The following is an 18,966-nucleotide window of genomic DNA, read 5'->3' as shown; positions in this document are numbered from 1 at the left end:
ATTTTCAAAATATTTCCATATGGGGAAATATTTTTAATAAAGTTATGAACTTGAAAAGAAAGAAGGAAAAAAAATTTTTTTGACATTTCTGAACTCCAGCGTGTTCTGTTTGCTCTTTGAAGAATCTCATCTTTGAATGCTCGCCTATGTACTCCAATTTTGAAACCGTAGTGGCTTTTCTTTCTTTGAATTACAGAGTTACCTAGGGAAATATTTGTGACGCTGTCAAGTCTGACATTCCCACTTAAATACATAAAGCTTATTAAAATGTATCTGTACGTAAATAATATAGAGTTTGCCAAACACTATGAAACAATTTCATATAAGCAACAGGAAAATGTCATTTTAGTTAAAAATAATAAGAAAAGGCTCTGGTGAAGAACAATTGGGATATTACTTCTATTATCATATTGTTAATTTAACTTTTAAATGTATATTTGATTTAACTAGAAAAGTTCAGTATATGAAGTTGAATTCCGTATAAATACTGTGTTACTTTACATGCCTAACTACTTTGTGACTTGATGGATTTTTATTTGAACTAATTGTAGTATAGGCTGCAGTAGGCACTGAGTAACAATTCTCTTTGATTTGAAAAACTTTGGTACCTAGTATTACTGAGACTATTTCAAGCAGTTAGAGGATCAAGATACAAATCACTTTGCTGTGTAGCTGAAAATAATGGCAACTGAAATTTGTGGTTCAGATGTCATTTGTACATGGAGATAACCTTAACCTAATCTTCTCCAGCAGAGTATGACTGTTGCAAAAATATTTTCAACACTGAATGTAAATCAGTATCTGTTGCAATATTCTTAACTACAAACCCTGGGGCTTTAGAATCTCATTATGTCTGTCAAAATCAATCAATCAGTGTTAATCATACAAAATAGCCAATGATTTACATGTGTGTTCGGTTGGTTGGTTGGTGTTAACACTTCAGGAAACACAGAATAATTTGTATTATGTTTGTGCTTTGTTTTTTAAATAGGCAACTGAAAAAATCCGGATTGAAATTATATCGCTCACTCTTACTGAGTCACGAATTGCATCAGATGAAACAGTACAGCAGCTGTTTGTAGAATGCAGATTATACAATTTCCTTGCAGAGGAAACACCACTGTCACTTCCAAAACCAACAAGTGGTCAGAGGATTCACTATAACTATAGCAATGGTAAGTATTCCTGAGCAGACTTGTTTCTTCTCTTAAATTCTGTCTTATGAAAATGCCTGCCACTAAAGCCTACTTCCTCTATATATTATAGTTGCATTTATCTGTGTACCGATTGTACTTGTCTATTTCCCAAATATTTTGGGAAATATGAAAGGTTGTTTTTAAGGAATGAGGTAAGGATACAATTTTCAAGTATAAAATGAATTATTGAACTAGGCTTGCATATGAAATGGTAACATTACAATATATTTGAATATGTTGCTAGCGCATAAATTTTAAAATTAGGCTATACATAACTGAAATTTATATATTCTCTTTAAAAGAACATGATGAACCGATTCCTCTATCGGTACATGATGATACAGCAGAAGAAAAACATTCCCTGTAACCATAGAATCATAGAATCATTAAGGTTGGAAAAGACCTCCAAGATCATTGAGTCCAACCGTCAACCCAACACCACCATGTCCACTAAACCATGTCCCTAAGCGCCTCATCTACACGTCTTTTAAATACCTCCAGGGATGGGGACTCAACCACTTCCCTGGGCAGCCTGTTCCAATGTACACGTACAACTAAAATACAGTTGAAAAGAGAAAATATGTAATTGTACTTGATCATCACTTGGGAATACTCAGTGTTCCTTTAATAAGAACTTTTTGAAATAGGAAATTATTCAGCCATGTTTAATACTAATACATTGCTATTTACTTCATAATACTTAATCCTGTATGTTCCATATGCTATTATCTAATAAATGAACATTTGAAAATACTTTATGTCAATACACGATGTAATTTACACTAATAGCATACACAGAACTATTGTAATAATTGATAATTCTCTTGTGAATGATTTTCCCAGATATTTCATAGTATTTCAATTATTCATTAACTCTTTTTTTTTCCTGTTAAAGTCTGTTTCATTTAAGATTCAGTCTGAGTGCTTCATGTTGTCTTGGACTTTAAGTACTGCACTTTCAGCTGAGAGTGTCCTGGAGCAGGTGAATCAGTTTGCTATTTGTGACACACCATTCATTAATTTGTGACACACCATTCAAATTAAGCATTCTTTTAAAAATAATTTTGTAAAAGTGGCTTTGCAAAAGTGGTGTCACAGTCAGACCTTTAAAATTGCTACCCTCTAGAAACCTGATTTTAGAAGGAGACTTGCCAAATAATTTATTCATTTGTATCCTCCTAATACTGATAAACTATTGGATTACCCCATAGTTGAAGACTGAAATCCCTCATAGATGTCACATCAACCATCACTATAGTGGGACGGCCCATTTGAGAGAGAATACAGCAGACAGGGCACAATGTGTTAACTTCTGTGACTCTGAGAAAGACAGTAATTTTTGTAAGGCTTTAGGAAAAAAAAAAAACCACAAAAACTAACAGCACTGCGAACTCCTTCATTCACTGAGGCTTACTTCCATTCAAACAAATGGGATTTCTGGCATCATGTACTAAATGAGACATCAGATAAGTAAGAACTCTTTTATGAGCTGAAAAATATTCATCTTGCTAGCTGCTGTAAACACTTTTCCAAATGTTCCAGACAGGCAGACATAATTGAAATAAATTTTTAAAACCTCATTGAAATAATACCATAAGCCAATAAAAGCTATTTAACACTCTTAATTTCTCTTGCTTCTTGAATTCTCATTGCTTTGAATATAAGAAGCATTCAGAAGGTATAAAAATTCTTACACGACATTCTGATTCCAAAATGCAGCAAAGTTACAGAATTAAAATTTCAGACTCTTAATTATGAAACTTAAATATATTTCAAGCTATGATATTTGAAAATAGTATTATGCTTTGTAGCGACTGCAACTCATAAGGCTTTCCAGTATGGTAGTGTTGTATCATATTATTTCTGCTAGTCAAAACCTGGCTCCATAACTTCGATTTTTCTATTTGCTGCCTAAGTATCGAATGTAGAACTGTTTAAACGCTAAAATATCCTAACAAATCAATATCAAAAGGTGGCTTTGGTCTTAATTGCTTCAGGACTGTATTCTGCAGCATAATACTAATGTGGTTGTTATCTGCAGAGTTTTGCTTAGATAATTAGTCATCTAATTTCTACTCAAGATTAGTTTTGCTTATGCGGGGGGGGGGGAACCTAATGAGTCTGCTTTTTGATAATGTCAGGTGGAAAGCCAGTAAGATAATAGTAATGAAATCTGCAAGTGTGTTTGCTATAGCTTTACTGCATCTCTTACTCATGTCTAATTAGATTTGAGTATGTTGAATATTTGAGGTTAATTGAATATTTTCTTCAATAAAAATGAGATTTGCATGGGTAGAAAGAAGTTTACTTTGAGCTTAGAAGGAAACTAATAGTCTTCTAGATTTTTGCATGGAGAAAATCAGGGTAAGTCCGTAAGTAATCTAAAAAATCATTAGTTCTTATAAATAAAGCATTTTATATTATATATAACTGGAACAGCTTGACAGTTTTAAAAACATCTTAACTGATACAGAAGGCTCCATGACATTCATTGCTTAAAAAACATTTGAAGTTTTTCCATCTCTTTTGCACATCCTTCACTGTCATTGCTTGACATGTAAGATACAGGAAGATTAACAGAATCTTGTTGAAAAACAATACAGTAGAACTCCATTGATCTGGACATACAAGATCCTATGAATTTCCTTTTTCACAAGTGGTTAGAGCATGTAACTTGACATTGATTGTTTATTTTGACTATGAGTTTTTGACTAGGAAGGGTTAGAAAATCATTTTCTTTCTTCCAAGGTCTTGGAACAGAAACTTGAATGGGAGGTTTATACACTCTAGGGTTATACCGCATAACTCTTGATTCCCCATGACATTAAGTGTTATATCTACTGATGGCCATACTGACTAAGGAGAGGAGCTGTTGTGTTCATTAGTGGTGGAGTTATTAGAATATCCAAGAACGCTTCCAAACACTACAGTCCCATAAATTCAAAGAAAAGTGAAACTTGCCAAATTGTGCTTACACCATGACTCTGTCCTGTAATTTGGTAAAAAGGAAGAATTCTGATTTTTTTGATGGGGTTTGTTTTGGTATGCTTTGGTTTTGATGTTAGGGTGTGTTACAGATCATAGTAAGCAATGAATTAATATTTTAACTTTTTAATGCAGTTTAAAATTGTGTGCCAGAAATTATTTATTTCCAGTCATGTCACAATATATGCTTTAAAGTGAACGTAGTGGCCGTTTCACTGTCAAAAAAACATAAGGAAACACGTTGCTTCAAGCAAACAAAGCCTGGTCTCCCTCACATATAAACGCATCTATTGATATTTGACTCTTAATTTGAGTAAAATAAATATTTTTCCTGTCAAGGCCACAATTACTTAAATTACAAAGCTAAGGTTAGTTCATAAATGTTATTAACAAAAAGCATTCATATTTTATTAAATATGAAGATTTAACTGTGAAAATGCTGAGATGGCAAGAAAGTTACTAGAAAGCAAGATTGATAGAAGGTCTGAAATGTATCTTTATCTCTGCATGCAATGGTTCTAGTGAACAGGCGGCAGAAGTAGAAGAAAGATTTATCGAAATTTTGCAAGGATTTTATATGAAATTTAGTCGGAAAGCTTTCTTGAGTAAACAGGTGTTATTTGAACAACTTGAAGTACAAATGTAAGTAGACCAAATGAAGGGGAGGAGGGGGTTTATTTTTTGTTAAAAATAAACTTCTGAAGATCCATGTTCTAAAAGGTGGATTCCTGAGTATAACTCAAATGAAAATGTTAAGGCCTTGCATCACATAACATTGTTACACTTCTTTGTGTTTATTCCTTTTCTCCATTAAAGCTCAACACTGTGAGGCATTTTTTCTTCATCATTGTGATGAACTCTGCTTCATCACGTAGTCATTTAATTTTGTTAGAAAGTGAAATATGAAAAAAATATACTATAACAGAACCAGCTATGTTAATGTTTGGAATTGCAGTGATTTTTAACGAGATTCCAGGGTCATTGTAATCTTCAGGGTTTAGTGCTTCTTTAGGACAAATTTTAAAATTATAACTTTAGATGCAAACTGTCACAAGTTAATTTTGAATTATTTTTGTAATTAATTGGATAGAAATATGAGATGTTCTGTGCCTTGAAGCAATGTTATAATTCTAAGTTCAGGCCGTACTAAGGGGTGATATGAAAGCATGTTATTCATCAGGATCTAAAAATATATTTTCACTATGGTTAATCATTTTCCCCAGACTTGAATGGAATTTTTGTGCTGAATGTTTTACTTGCTAGTCTGCATTTTTCCGTTGAGTGAAATGAATTTGAACTCTTTAGGTTTGTAAATAATTTCCATTTAAAATTGTTTTAGATACAGAATTAGTAAACTTAGGAAATTCCATTTGGGATGCTTATGGGAAAGGGAAGAATCTGTTGATGTGGCAGCTCCTTTGAAGTTCTTTGGCTGTCCATCTGTCTCCCTGCTGCCTCCCCATTACTTCCTGTGGTGGCCCCAGGAGCACTTGGCCATGAGAGTAGCACATGTGGAAAGTCATCCACATGCCCAAAAGAATAGCAGATGGCAGTAACAGCCTCTTTTAACCTGTCTAACAAAGTAAGAATATTGTGGGTGGAAACTAAGGATTCCAAGATAGACCACCAATACCTTGCTTTCTGTTAGTAGAGAAAAAGGTGTTAAATTGCCGATTCCTTTGATTGAATGATTCAGATACCAATTGTATTGGCTGTTTTCTGAAAGTAACTAATTTCTAATAGCAATTCTGCTGGCCAGTTAAGAGCTGAGGAGCAGCTTTGGAGAAAACTGGAGAACCAGTAGCTCTGGAAGGTGTGCTTCCTAGGACTTTCTAGAGATATGTTCCTCAATAAATCCCTCTGCAAGGAATTAATTTGAACGTTCTTATCTCTCTTTCGTACCTCCTGTATTCCAATACTCTCTGCTCCTTGGTAGAATTGGTAATTTCTGTTTATATAAATAAGTTTATTTTGGATAGTAGAAGACAGTCTGAAATATGTTAAAGATTTCTGTCAGCACATAGGAAAAGGAAACCTTAATGTGATGTGGAGAGTGGAAAAGACCTTTTTTGATTACAGTGGCAGAGTAACTAGAAGAGAGTGAATATTAAAGATGTTGGAATTTAAAGACAGACAAATTTCCAGCTCCTCCTCCTGCCCTCAAATACAAATGAAAAATGTTCCTAAGAGCTATGTTTGTTTCTCAGAGGGTTATATTCATTCTAGTTCTGTCCTAGCAAAATTCTTTCAGCTGCATTTCTTACTTTAACAAAAAAAAAAGTAATTCCTTTAACACTTTTTCAATTTTCGCATCCTGATTTTTTTTATAATCTTTCACAGTAGTTTACTGATACTTGTAGGCTGATACCATTTGCAAGAAAGCAGCTACTTTCTTAATATAAGATGCCCAAAAACTTCTTAAAGAATTTCCTAAAACCCTGTTTCTCATTCTTTTATTGTTTTTTTTCTAAACCAAGGCTATTTTTCACTGTAGGACATATTAATGGTACAAAAATTAAAAGCTGGTCCTTGTGTTTCTATTTTAAATTAAAACAATAAAAGGCTTTCAGAGCACTCACACACACTCCCCAGGCTGTGGATTTTCTCCAGTCCATTGGACTAGATGTTTCTCTTATTGAAATATTGTGGCAGGAAAGGAGGATTAAATTACTGAGGCTGTCAAAAAGGACAAGCACTCTGCCATACATTATCATTATCACTAGCTTCCTCAGTGGAAGAAAATGCAGTAAATCACTTCAAATACAAAGCAATAAAGACCACTGGCTTTTAAAATCATGACTGCTATTGCCATTAACAGAAAATGACAGCTATGTGGCATGCTTAGATGCTGCTTGTATCCTTTTTGACAGTGTGCACATAAACCTGCCAGTGACATGCCATTAGATCACATGACCTTTCAAATTTGATTCCAACATTGTTGCTTTTCCTTAGGAAAGACAAGGGAAAAACTGTTTATTTTTCTTTGTTCTTTTCTTCATGCTCTTTCTTCTAAAAGATGAAAAACAATTGATAACTAATTATATTAATTCTGATTTGCTTTGCAGTGATACATGTGGATAAGGCAAATAATAGTGCAAGAAGAGAATATCTCAAGTCTATGCTTCTAAAGCCAGATCTACATACTGACAGGTACATATTAGTGCTGAAAAACTCTATAAAAGGTCTTTGTAAATAATGCTTATGGTTTGCCTTGTTGTTTGACTTTATTGAGGAGGTATCCCTGAGAAGTTAGTACATAAGTAAGTAACTAGAGAAAATTTTATTTCAGCTAGGAATGATACCTACATTCTGATGTCGTGATTGATCTACCTTTCTTCCCTGAGTAGGTTCATGTGGCATGGAATATATCAACCTCTCCTAATGTTGTTTTAGTGCTGGGTTTTTGTTTTGGTTTTTTTAACCACCTCGTTTTGCAAGAGAGAGATTCTATCATCAGCATTCTATCAGTAATGAATTTGAAAAGCACATATCTACCTGATGGTAGAGTAATACATCTGTTGCTTTCTGAATTCAGAGTACTAAAAGGAGTGTAACAGCTTCAGAAGGTGTTCCTTGGCCTTAGAATTTCCGAAAACCTATATATGTATTTTGATGTAGCAGGCAGCTATTATATGTATACATATGTCCAAGCTCATAATCATAAATTTGTTCGTATTCAAAATTTTTGATTGAGATAGCATATACATTACTTTGAGAGAATGAATGACATACTTTGATTCTGTTTCCTCTTGAAGGTCAATCTTCATTAAAATGGAACAACTATTAATTTAAAGATTCATTTAATTTGCAGAGGAGTAGAATACCTGCTGATTGTATTTGAAGTGTAGGAGTTACTTGTAAATCCGTTAAATATGTATTTATTCACAAATCACAGATTCACTCTGCAGTAAGAAAGAGAGTGATCTCTCTTCATTCCATTTCCCTTCTAAAGCTGAGTTTGATGTCTTGGCCAGAAAACAGGTTTTACTGGAATGGAGGAGGGAACACCATGAAATGATTACTTGTTGAGACGGAAATATCATACCAAAATATTCTTAGGTTTGGCGATTTTAAAAAAAAAAAAAAAGTCTTCACTTAAAAAGCAAGCAGAAGACTTATTTTACCATCTAGATTAGGAAAGTGGGTAACGTTCTACTAAGAATTTAACAATACTGAGGACAAAATATTTTTTTTTTTTTCTGAGGGATAATTAAGCGAAGGAAAACAGTTAGTCTGTAGGCTTCAATTTCACCTCTAAATACTTAGATATCTATACTAAATATTTAACAAACCTAAGGAAAAAATAAGGTAAAATAACAGCAGCGAGCTTTTTCCCACAACAAAAGCATTCATCTTTTACATGTGCCATCATGGTACTGTCCTCTGTGTTACCAGGTAGGTTGTGTTCTGCATTTATCGGTGTGTCTAGTTTGGCCTGTGGTGAAATTTCAATTCTGCATTGGCTAAATAGCAAGGCAGGAAGTTCATCAGTAGTCCAATTCCCCACTTTAGCCTAGCAAGAGGACCACCAAGACACAAAATTTATGGAAAGCTTCTGCCTATACACCAAATGTTTTCAAATCTATGCATTTTAAACGTGGCCTAGTTATATCTTCAACATATGTTTTCTATCACAAGCCTTACAAACTAATATCAGAGATTTTTCAGCTGAAACAGGAACTGAACTGAACTAATGCTTTAAAGCTCAGGAAACCAAATTATCAAGAATATAAACATCATTGAAAATTGCCTGCACATGGTTTAGCCTGACACTTTATTGGTGTTTGTGCTATGCCAGATTATAGGAGAATAGATAGTGTTTTATGCATATTAAGTGCTGTATTAAGTTTTCAGGTGAACTTTCTCCCTGTCACAATTAATGTTGTTAGAAATGATACTCATAATGATTGGGTCCATATTAGAACATAAATAAATAGATACATCACGTGCTATTTTTGTCTTCCAAAAGGAGAGTCACATTAATGAATGTCCCTTGAAAAAGATAAATATTCTCAGGTGTTAAGAGTTATTAATATAATACATAAAATTACTGCTAAGCCAAAGTTGCAACTATAGCCTAATCCTATAGTTGAAATAGGAGCTAGCTTTGCCCTGAAAATAATGAATTTCACAGCTTTATACTCTTTTAGTTTATACCTACAAATAAATGTAGATTGATATGGCATTTATACGGGAAACTATGTTTATTTGTTGGGAGTGGGGTTTACTATTCATTAAAAGATAAGATTTCAAAACAAAGTTGATTTTTCTTTTCTTTCAATTTCATTTCTTGATGTGGAATCATTGTCAGTGTTTATTAGAAATGCTGATTTTAGCTCCGCATTTGAATAAATGGCTTTAGTAGCGGAAAATGCAAAAATATTCAGTATTCAAGAAAATCAAGAAAATATGCTGCTAAATAGAATGATATAAAATCTAAAATATATGAGCATGAGGTAGTAGAAGACTAGGAAGACTGTTTGAAATCCTATTTAGGTTAGTATTTGTTGCATACCGCAAAGATGGTTCTTCTCTTTTGACAAGCATCTTTGTCTTTATCTATGTTTTTGGACAGAGAATGTCTGTATCATTAATATGGAAATTTTGCCAGACTACTTGCCTTTTCTTATAGCTGTATTGTGTGACATGGGTAGACTTTTTGTTTTGTTTCTTTTTCTGTATAATAGGGATTCAAATTACATTCTTAATTTATGTTAGGAAGCTATACTTACTAATATTTGTAAAAAGGGGGGAGGGAGGGGGGAATACGGAATTATTATTTTATTTTATCATCTGAACCCAATAGTTATTTACTTACAAGTTTGAGTGTTTAATTGGTTAATAACAGGAGGCATTTCTGGCAGTCCAGTTAACTTACTGTAACTGTGTCATAGTTATCTTTTATTCTTCATCCTGTTTGTATTCCACTGTTGCCTTTCAGCGTTTTAAGAGCGTAGAAATTTGGGTCATATAGAGAAACTTGATTCCTCATGCCAGCTCGTACTTGCAGTGCTTGCAGACCTGGCGATAGAGTATATGCTCTTCTGACAAGTGTCAAAAGAGACATATGTGAAGAATGGAGGAATCCATTCTTCTAACAGTCACCCTGCTGTGATAACAAGAGTGAACAGGTTTATGCAAGAGGTTTCCAGGCTGATCCTGACAGGTGCATCATTTCTTGGTAGGAAATGATTGTTACTCCAAGAAACTGACTATATGAAGTCACTGTTCTCCAAAGTAACAAAATCTATGCATCCACATTATAGGAGTATAGAACACGTGTACCGTGTTAGCTTCACATTAATATACTATATTAACACACAAGGTTTTCTCCTTGCTGCTTAAAAATGACTGATCTTTGGAATAAAGAATTAGAATCAAATTTGTCTACATCACAGCTTTGTCCAGGCACTCTAAATTTCCTGCTGGTGGTAACACCTTTAAGTGTTATCATAACAACAACAATAAAAATTTTTTTCCAGGTTTTTCTGCTTCATTGTAAAGCATGTTTTAAGCTTAAGGCAATTATTATCTTTTACTTTTCTTTTGGGCCTTTATTAGCAGACAAGTTTCATTTAGTTCTCTAGTCTTTCTTGCAGTGGCTAGCAAATATCTTCCCACACATTACTTTTAACAGGATGTCAAGATTTCTTCTCATTCTGTCAGTAGGCACGGGATTCCTGCAAGGAAGTGAGTACTGATACCTGGTGTTATAGAAAAGAAATGTGGAAATGAGCTAGAGAGAAAGTCTAGGGTCCTAGAGAGAAGTACGGGAGGGGAACGCTATACATAGCTTTATTTACGTAGGAAATCCTAGTATGAATTTGATATTCCAACTTCCATCAAAGTTTCTTACGTAAGTGAAGCAGTGTTAAGGTAAGATGGGACACTACCTGCATATTTGTGCATTCTATGCTGAAGCAGAGTGAGGAGTCTGTTCATGTGCAGTATGTTCCAAGGCAATGTAAACTGTGTCTTTTTAGCCAGTTCAACTTGAAAAGAAAATTCTTGCAATTTTTGGTAAATGAAGAAAACAAGTTAAAGCATACTGAATATCATATTTAAATATTTTCTAAACTTAAAGCATTTGTAATATTTTTAAAAAATACAAAAGTCAAAGTGATTGTGGTACCATTCTTGCAGTCTACTAGTTGGAGTATTCCCATGGGATCCAGAGTTCAAATCTCCTCCTTCCTGATTAGCAGCAAAGATTTAATCCAAGATTATGATCTTTTAGGCATATTGGAACTATAAGGTGTTAGAGGTGCAGTTCTTTTGATCTGTTTTGTTGAAGCTTGCTCTATTCATGTAAAATACTTGCATATGATCTGAACCAGAAAGTGGACCAGTATGAACGACTCTCCACTTTGGCTATAAGGTACTGTCCCAAACGTTACTAGGCCTGCTTTTAGTTTATGCTTTAGTGAAAATTTTAGTAGTAGTTGGTACCCTTAAGTGATAAAAATTAACCCAGCACTAATCTCCTCATCTTCTATCACTGTCTTAACTGCTAAGCTGGTTTCTCTAATTGATTTAACATTGACACTGAATCATAACAAAACAGATCTCTTCCCAATACCCAACAGTTTTATCAATTATTCTTACAATTTTTAATTTGTTTTTATTTCATTTAATATTTATCTTACACACCTAAGTATCTCTTTCTTTTTGACTGAGTTTTCGCAATTTTGCTGCTACTTAGCCCTGTGCCAAAATCTTAAGTTAGATCCATTATACTCAACCAAGCCACCTGCTGTTGGAAATACCTGTGATATTTTTCCTTTTTTGCCTCCAGAAATTTTTTTTAAAGACACATATTTTCAATAGGTGTCTGGCTTTAATGACAAACAAATACTTATGTGTATATTTTCTATAATAAATATTTGTTACTAAGAGCCAAGCACAAAAATAAACTACTATAAAAGCATATTGCAGTTGTTGTTATGTTTGAAGTCGTTTAGGAAGATTTGATTATATTTTGTCTAAGATATCCTTTCCTGTAGACTTGGATTTTATGCAACTTGATTGCTACTCATTTGGAATTGTGCTTATTTTAACATTTTTAGGCTGTAAAGCTCACAAGCATTCACAGTTTAAGCAACATTGCCAAGACATACCAAAAAAAGTAGTTAGCTCTGAATTCCTGTCATTTTGTCAGTCTCAGTGTTTTTGGCCCCAACACAAGCCACTAACTCAAGTCAGCTCCAGCACAATGCTGGAATTATGTGTTTAAAAGAAAAGCCGTACTTGGATACAATGAGTGTAATTTAAGTTCACAGAAGAAATGCAAATATTTTGTATAGTTGTTGGGCTCAGATGTTTGGGATGGACAAACAGGCTGTGTTTAGACAGCACGGTAAATACTCAAAGGCCTTTGCATCCAGGCTGTACTCGTGGGTAGTTTTTTATGTGTAAAACAGGAACAGAATAATGAAGATAAAATATGAGATGTATTGGTCAAAGGGAACAAGTGCGGGACAAATTGCTGTGTAAGGTCCAATTTTAAATAATGAATACACAAGACAACGTTAGAAAGATACTATTTTGAGAGAGCTGCTTTTAGGTTCCTGTTATTTTTGTGGAATATGTTCTTGGCTAGAATATGCTCTCCAAGTATCTAAATGAGGTGTGAAAATTCTCAGTAACTTTCAGCTAAATATTTTACACTTGGTGTTTGGAAATACTTGCTTCATTGCATATGGCTAATATTTCTGATATCAGGAAAACATTTGATATGGTTTGTCTTTCTCAATTATTTACCTCATGTCTGCCACACCACTCAATGTAAAGCCAAGAAAATGCATGGCTTAAAATTTACCAAGGCTAGATCTAAAATATCAAGTGCTGCAGACCACAGAATCTCTATCACAAAGCAGTTGTTGCTAATGGTCTGATATTCACAGTACATAGATTTTTAGGATAATTTTGAGAATTCAGAATACTAGTTGATCCTACTGACTAAATGTCTATTGCAGTGGAGTGCATTAGGGATAGGTGCTCCTGGAGCACATCTTCAGTTTAGTTTAGTCCAGTCCAACAGGAATCCAATTAATGTGTTCCAAGGCTACTATGCAAATAAAGCACCATAACTGGGGACAACTGAAAAGTTTTACTTCATAAGCACGCTCCACATCAAAGCTGAAATAATCATACAGGTTCATCTTATGTGGCCTGACTGAAATAAAGTCGTTGAATTTTTTTTAACAAGTTTATGGTATTAAAAGGTTTTAACCAACAAAACATAATTACATTTAATCTAAACCTTCCATTATTGCTTATGAATTGTTTTTATTTCTTCACATCAAATAATTTGCATGGTATGGTTAACACAGTAAAAATTAAAACAAAAAAACCAAATAAACCCAGAAAAAAAACCCCTAACTATATTTTTAGATATTTTATATAAATGACTTTTGCTATAAAAGCCTCAAAGTACATAGCTACAGTCTTGATTTTTACCTATGAGGGCTAAATAGAAAGAAATTAAGTGACTTGAACAGTTGATTCAGCAGCTGAGCTAAACAAACTTACAAGTTTCAAATGTGAAAGTCTTTAATCCTTAGACTATTCTGCCTGTCACTGCCATATGAACAAGAATTGTGCCACAGGGTGGTGGGGAGGGGGGAGAAAAATGAAACAATTCTGTAAGTCTGCAGATCTGCGGTTACAACCTCTCTGTCCTTCTAGTACTGCTAAATAATGCTAAAGAAGGAGGGAAGATTTAAAAAAAAAAAAAGGGTCTCAGACTATTTTTGTCATGGAAAATGTTGAATATAATTGATAAAGAGTTCTGGTTTATGCTTAAGTGGTAAAATAGAGCGTGGTTTTTGCCTTTGTTTTTTCTGGTTTTTAGTTACTTTTCAACCCTTTTTGAAGGTGGTTTGTTTTGTTTTGTTTTTTTTTTTAATGCTTAGCCTACGATTTACAGTGGTCAGTGATCCCCCAGAAGATGAACAGGATCTTGAATGTGAAGATATCGGTTTCGCTTATGTCAGTTTGAGAGAAATATTCCAGAAGCAAAGAGATATCATTGAGCAAGATACTGACAGTAAGTTGTAGAGATTACTTTCTTGTAACCTTTGGTAACCTAAAAATTATTTGTTGAATTTCTGCTTTTCCCTGCAAGCTTTACAGTGCAAGTAGTTGTTTGACATTGTTTCAATAAGAAATTCTTTAATATTAACTAATGGCTTCCACATTTGTTTGCAAAAGTCTGCAAAAACTGTGTACTATTGTTATTCCTTAAAATCTGTTTTAAAAAAACCCAAAACCAAACAGTATTCCCAGCTCATAGTAATTAGTTTATAAAACCTAAGAACTTTCAGGACACGTCCACTCACTATAATTCTCTATTTTGTACAACATACTTCATGCTAGTAAGACTATAAATATATATTTTCTTTTTAAAATTTATGCCAGTAATTCTGTATTGCTAATGTCTATATCTTATTTGAAGTTAAGTTATAACCTCCAGAGTACCTCCAGCTTGTGTCCTCCATATGAAACCTGTATCTGAGACAATATGAAATACTGGTGGCTTTGGTTAGGTATCAGTTTAGAGTAAGCATCCTTCTGTAACAGACCAAACTTTCACTGTGACTCATTAAAGCAAGGTGAGGTGAGTAGGACGTGTGGAATCTTCCGTTTCCTGGGTCTTATGACAGCATTTTTATAGTGCTGATAAGAAGACTTGAGAAGGCTACTCAGTCCTTTCATAGACAGTGAAGGAAAATATTCTCCTTGCTTAGACTCTCCTGTTCCCCAAGGTAGCAGGGACATGGTTATCAATGGTGCATTTTTCTCCTTACCTGTTCCTCTCCATCCTCTTTCCCCATTGTGGTAAAGCTCAGTGAAGAAGCTGAGACAATACTTGTTATAAAAGTTACTCTCCTATAACGGTAAGTGAACCAGCTTGATTACTAGACGCAGTGTGCCCATGTTCACAAGGTACTCTTTGCAATAGCAAAAATTCTCGTTAGCCCTAGTAGGATGCCAAGCTAATGTGACTTTGCTACTTCTACTGCTGTGTCTAATTACCATACCTTGAGTGATGGGGAGCTGAGTAGTGAGCCTTTCTTATCCATTTCCATTATCATGCATGATTTGCATCCATGCTGTAGCTAAAATACTCAAAGTATGCATCAAAGTTCCAGGAACACGATAAGGAAAATTCTAAGAAGAATCAAATTTCCATACCTTGGAGAAATAATATACAGATTTGATGCACTTCTTACTGTGGCTGAACCACTTAATCTTTTCTCCACCAATAATTTTTCTCCAAGTAGTTGTACAAAAGCACATCTCCTCCAAAAAGGTATTTCATAGTCTCTCACTGGAAAATTGTTTTTGTTCTGGATTTTATGGCCATAATTCCCACTGTCATAATTCCCATTTTGTCATAATTCCCATTTGATAAGATTGTTTAGTGATATAAATATAATTTTGTACCCTTGAAAGTCACCTTCCACAAAACTTTTAAAACTCCTAATCATCATCTGAGATAATAATGATGACAGGAAGGACTGGTTTTTGTTACTAGTTGTTGTTCTGTCAAAAGGTAATCATTACTACGTAATGACAGCTACTTCAATATTGTGAGGAGCATTTCTTCCCCTAATCATAAGACATTTGAACTAATTTTTACTCTATGTACATTATATCTATGAAAGTTATAGTAATAGATAGAAATACTTTTATTCTTATTCCTATCCACACTTCTCCCCTTCCCTGCAGATGCTGTACAGTTTAGATTTTTTTTTTATTGCATCCATAACCCTATTTTCTGAAAATTTAGAACTTTCAGAGAATTGAAATGAATTTTATGTTAATATATGTCAGATCATGGCAAAAGTAGAATATATCAGTATGTTTTCTTGGATTAAGTAATTGTAAAAGGATCTGTTCTTAAGATCTGGACACAGACTTCAATTAAATGTAATGGCACAATAAACAGAATTCCTAAATAATATTGTACACATTCTCTGAGGTGGATATTGGTTTGAGGGAAAAAGAATAAACCTAGAAACAGGGAAATTCATAGGAGGCTACCACATGAAGATCTAATCATTCTTAAGTTAGATACCATAAACTTCCTTCATTCTTTTTGAGGACTGCAAGCATATATCTTTTTCATATCTTGTTCCTTTCATTGCTGATTTGTGTGAAAGTGGCCTACGTGAAATTTGAAGCAATTAAGTGAATGGCTAAGCAAGAGGCTGGATGAAAAAGAGTATAGACAAGACATATAACAATATGTCTCAGAGATAATATGACAATATTAAAACTGAGAAAATAGAATTAATGTTATCTTCTGATATCATTAATTGCAGTTATCTTACCGTTCTTATAAGTAAAAAAAATAATGTCCCCTGAAGTCTGCTCTTTAAGTTGACAGTTCACTGAGTGATTTGTCCGAGGACATACAAAATGGTTTGGATCTCTGAGAATAGCATCCAATCTGTCCTATAATAGCTCTATCAACAAAGTAAATGATGGAAGGTTTATCCCATGTTTTTCCTTCTCCAGACCTCTTCTGAGCTGTCCCAGCAACCTAGAATTTGTATCATGCAGTATCATTGCATGTCCCAGAGTACTTACCCCAGTTTATATAGTAAATACATAACCTTGCCATTTGTCTGCTGTATAATTCGCTTTGAAAAGATGTGCTGTCAAGATTATTTGTTTCTATCCAAATTCCTTCTAGAGTCATGTTAGGCAGCCTCATTGCTTTTTATGCAGGACTGGGAAAGAGCCTCATTTTTGACTGTTAGCAGCATGTTTTTAATCATAGCAGCAGAGATTGTGGCCCTCTGGTCTTACTTAGATATTGTAAAAGAGTGCAATTTTAAATCATGTTAGCTAATTTCTGTAAAATAGAAATTTTAAATACTGCTTTAAAACCCACATACACAAAGATGAAGGTAGTTAAATAGTTTAGTCTAGGGGAAATACCACCTTGGTCTACACTGCACTATTTTACAACACATAGAAGCCTGGAATTAAAATAACTTTGCATTGCACCAACGGGAAAAAAACAATCTACTGTTTAAATACTAATAACTGTCCAGGCTGATTTGGACCGGTCATACACACAGTGTAGAAAATGGACTAATTGGTATATTTTTTACTTAAAACTATTTGTAAGTATGCATATATGTCTTTAACAGAGTTTGGAACATCTATATTTACGTATTGTGAAAAATAATTAATTTATATAGGCAATTATCATACAGATAGTTTTCTTTATTTCAAAGTTAATTCCAACACTAATACTTTTATTGATGTACGTTCTAGTTCTTAGAGTACTCGGTTTCCAGTAGGCTGAGTGCCTGAACCAGACGATTTCTTTTTTATTTATTTGTTTATTCTCCTTTTTAAGCATATGCTAGGTGCCTTTTAATCTGTCCAAATGCTAAGGCAAATTATCAGAACAAAAGCAAAACCTTAAATGAAATAGCTAATGCTGTTTTCTGATGTTTCCTTTCTAGTTTTCGATTCACAAGATGATAGTGCAGTAATTGGAAAGCTCAAAGTAACAGTGGAAGCCCTCCATGCGCTGCGTGCAGTCTATGAGGAATGCAAAGATGACTAGGAGGCATGAAAGGGAAGTTTGCCTACAGAAGTTCCTTCTCCCAGTGTAAATACATGCTTGATAGTGCTTCAAAGATGAGATCTTTGTAATTCTTACAGTATATTTAATGTATAATTTATATGAAAAGGACGCTTGATTTGTAGTTGTAAAGTTTTGTATACTTTTCAGTCTGTTTGTTTTTATATTTCCCCCCTAAGGCTAAGAATCTCTCCACAATGGACAACTTCTTGTAAATAATTAATACCTACATGATTGAATGATGTGCTTTATTTGCATTTTCAAGATTTTTTCGTACATAAAACAGTAATAAAAATGCAAGTCAAATTTTTAATTTTTAATAAAAACTATAAGCCTTAGAAAACTGATTAAAAATACTTTTATGTTATCCCTAATCACCCCACTAAATGGAATGCCTGTGATTAGCCTCATTAAGAATTTTATACTGTGAAGATTTTATTAAAAGCAATATATGAAAATTACTTGGATTAATGTGTTAATCTGCCTCTTTAAAATGCTAATATCCATTTTATGCACATTAAATCTCAGTATGTGTTTTCTTTGATGCATGCAGTTCCTATCAATTAAATATAAAAAATGAGGCTAGTTGCAGGACTTATTAAATTACTGCAATCTTATTTTAAATAACTTTTACCCTTCTACTAACATTATAATCAGCTGTTTATGATTATCGTGATTTGAAGTAGGGGGAGGGCAGGCACTATCATTTTTCTGTACAGTAAAAGATTTACTTTCAGCCAACATCTGTCAAAGCACAAAAAGAAGCCATACAGTATCAGATTTTGCTTCACCTAGTTTGAGCTGTAGGGACAGGCAACTGTGTTTTCATTTGGGGTTTGACACTTTTAGAACTTATATCTAACACATACAATGAATTGTTGTATCTGAATAACCAGTGTCTAGCTTGGAAAGTTAATTTTCCAGCTTTTAACCAATCTCAGTGAAGGATTTAATTGATATTTTTAATGGAGCTGTGAGTCAATGCTGCAAAAGGATTGTCTCTTGAGAACGAGGATATAATACATTTCATTTTTTAATTTACTTTTTTATTTGTCATTTTCTTCAAAGGGTTTTATAGGTTGTGGATTTCCACTGTTTGCAAACAGGCTATGTTTCTTCATAAGCATATGTAAAGTATTCAGAGAGATAAGTAATTTATTAAAATCTACCTAATTT

At 33.7% G+C, this 18,966-nt stretch overlaps 1 protein-coding gene across 3 annotated transcripts in view; it reads left to right on the top strand.

Moving 5' to 3' along the window:
* The window catches only part of RPGRIP1L (RPGRIP1 like), an 81,227-nt gene extending 62,976 nt beyond the window's left edge, over positions 1-18,251 (top strand). For all 3 annotated transcript variants that reach the window (XM_076349312.1, XM_076349310.1, XM_076349311.1), the window contains exons 23-26: positions 992-1,175; positions 7,247-7,331; positions 14,096-14,229; positions 17,669-18,251. In XM_076349312.1, coding sequence (XP_076205427.1) covers positions 992-1,175; positions 7,247-7,331; positions 14,096-14,229; positions 17,669-17,772 — 507 coding nt within the window. In that variant the 3' untranslated portion in view covers positions 17,773-18,251. The remainder of the gene's footprint in view (positions 1-991; positions 1,176-7,246; positions 7,332-14,095; positions 14,230-17,668) is intronic.
* Positions 18,252-18,966: the final 715 nt, after the last annotated feature.

This window comes from Aptenodytes patagonicus, chromosome 11 (genome assembly GCF_965638725.1).
Source record: "Aptenodytes patagonicus chromosome 11, bAptPat1.pri.cur, whole genome shotgun sequence".
Lineage (NCBI taxonomy): Eukaryota > Metazoa > Chordata > Aves > Sphenisciformes > Spheniscidae > Aptenodytes > Aptenodytes patagonicus.
The sequence above is the reverse complement of the archived record's forward strand: the minus strand, read 5'-3'. Positions and strand labels throughout refer to the sequence as shown.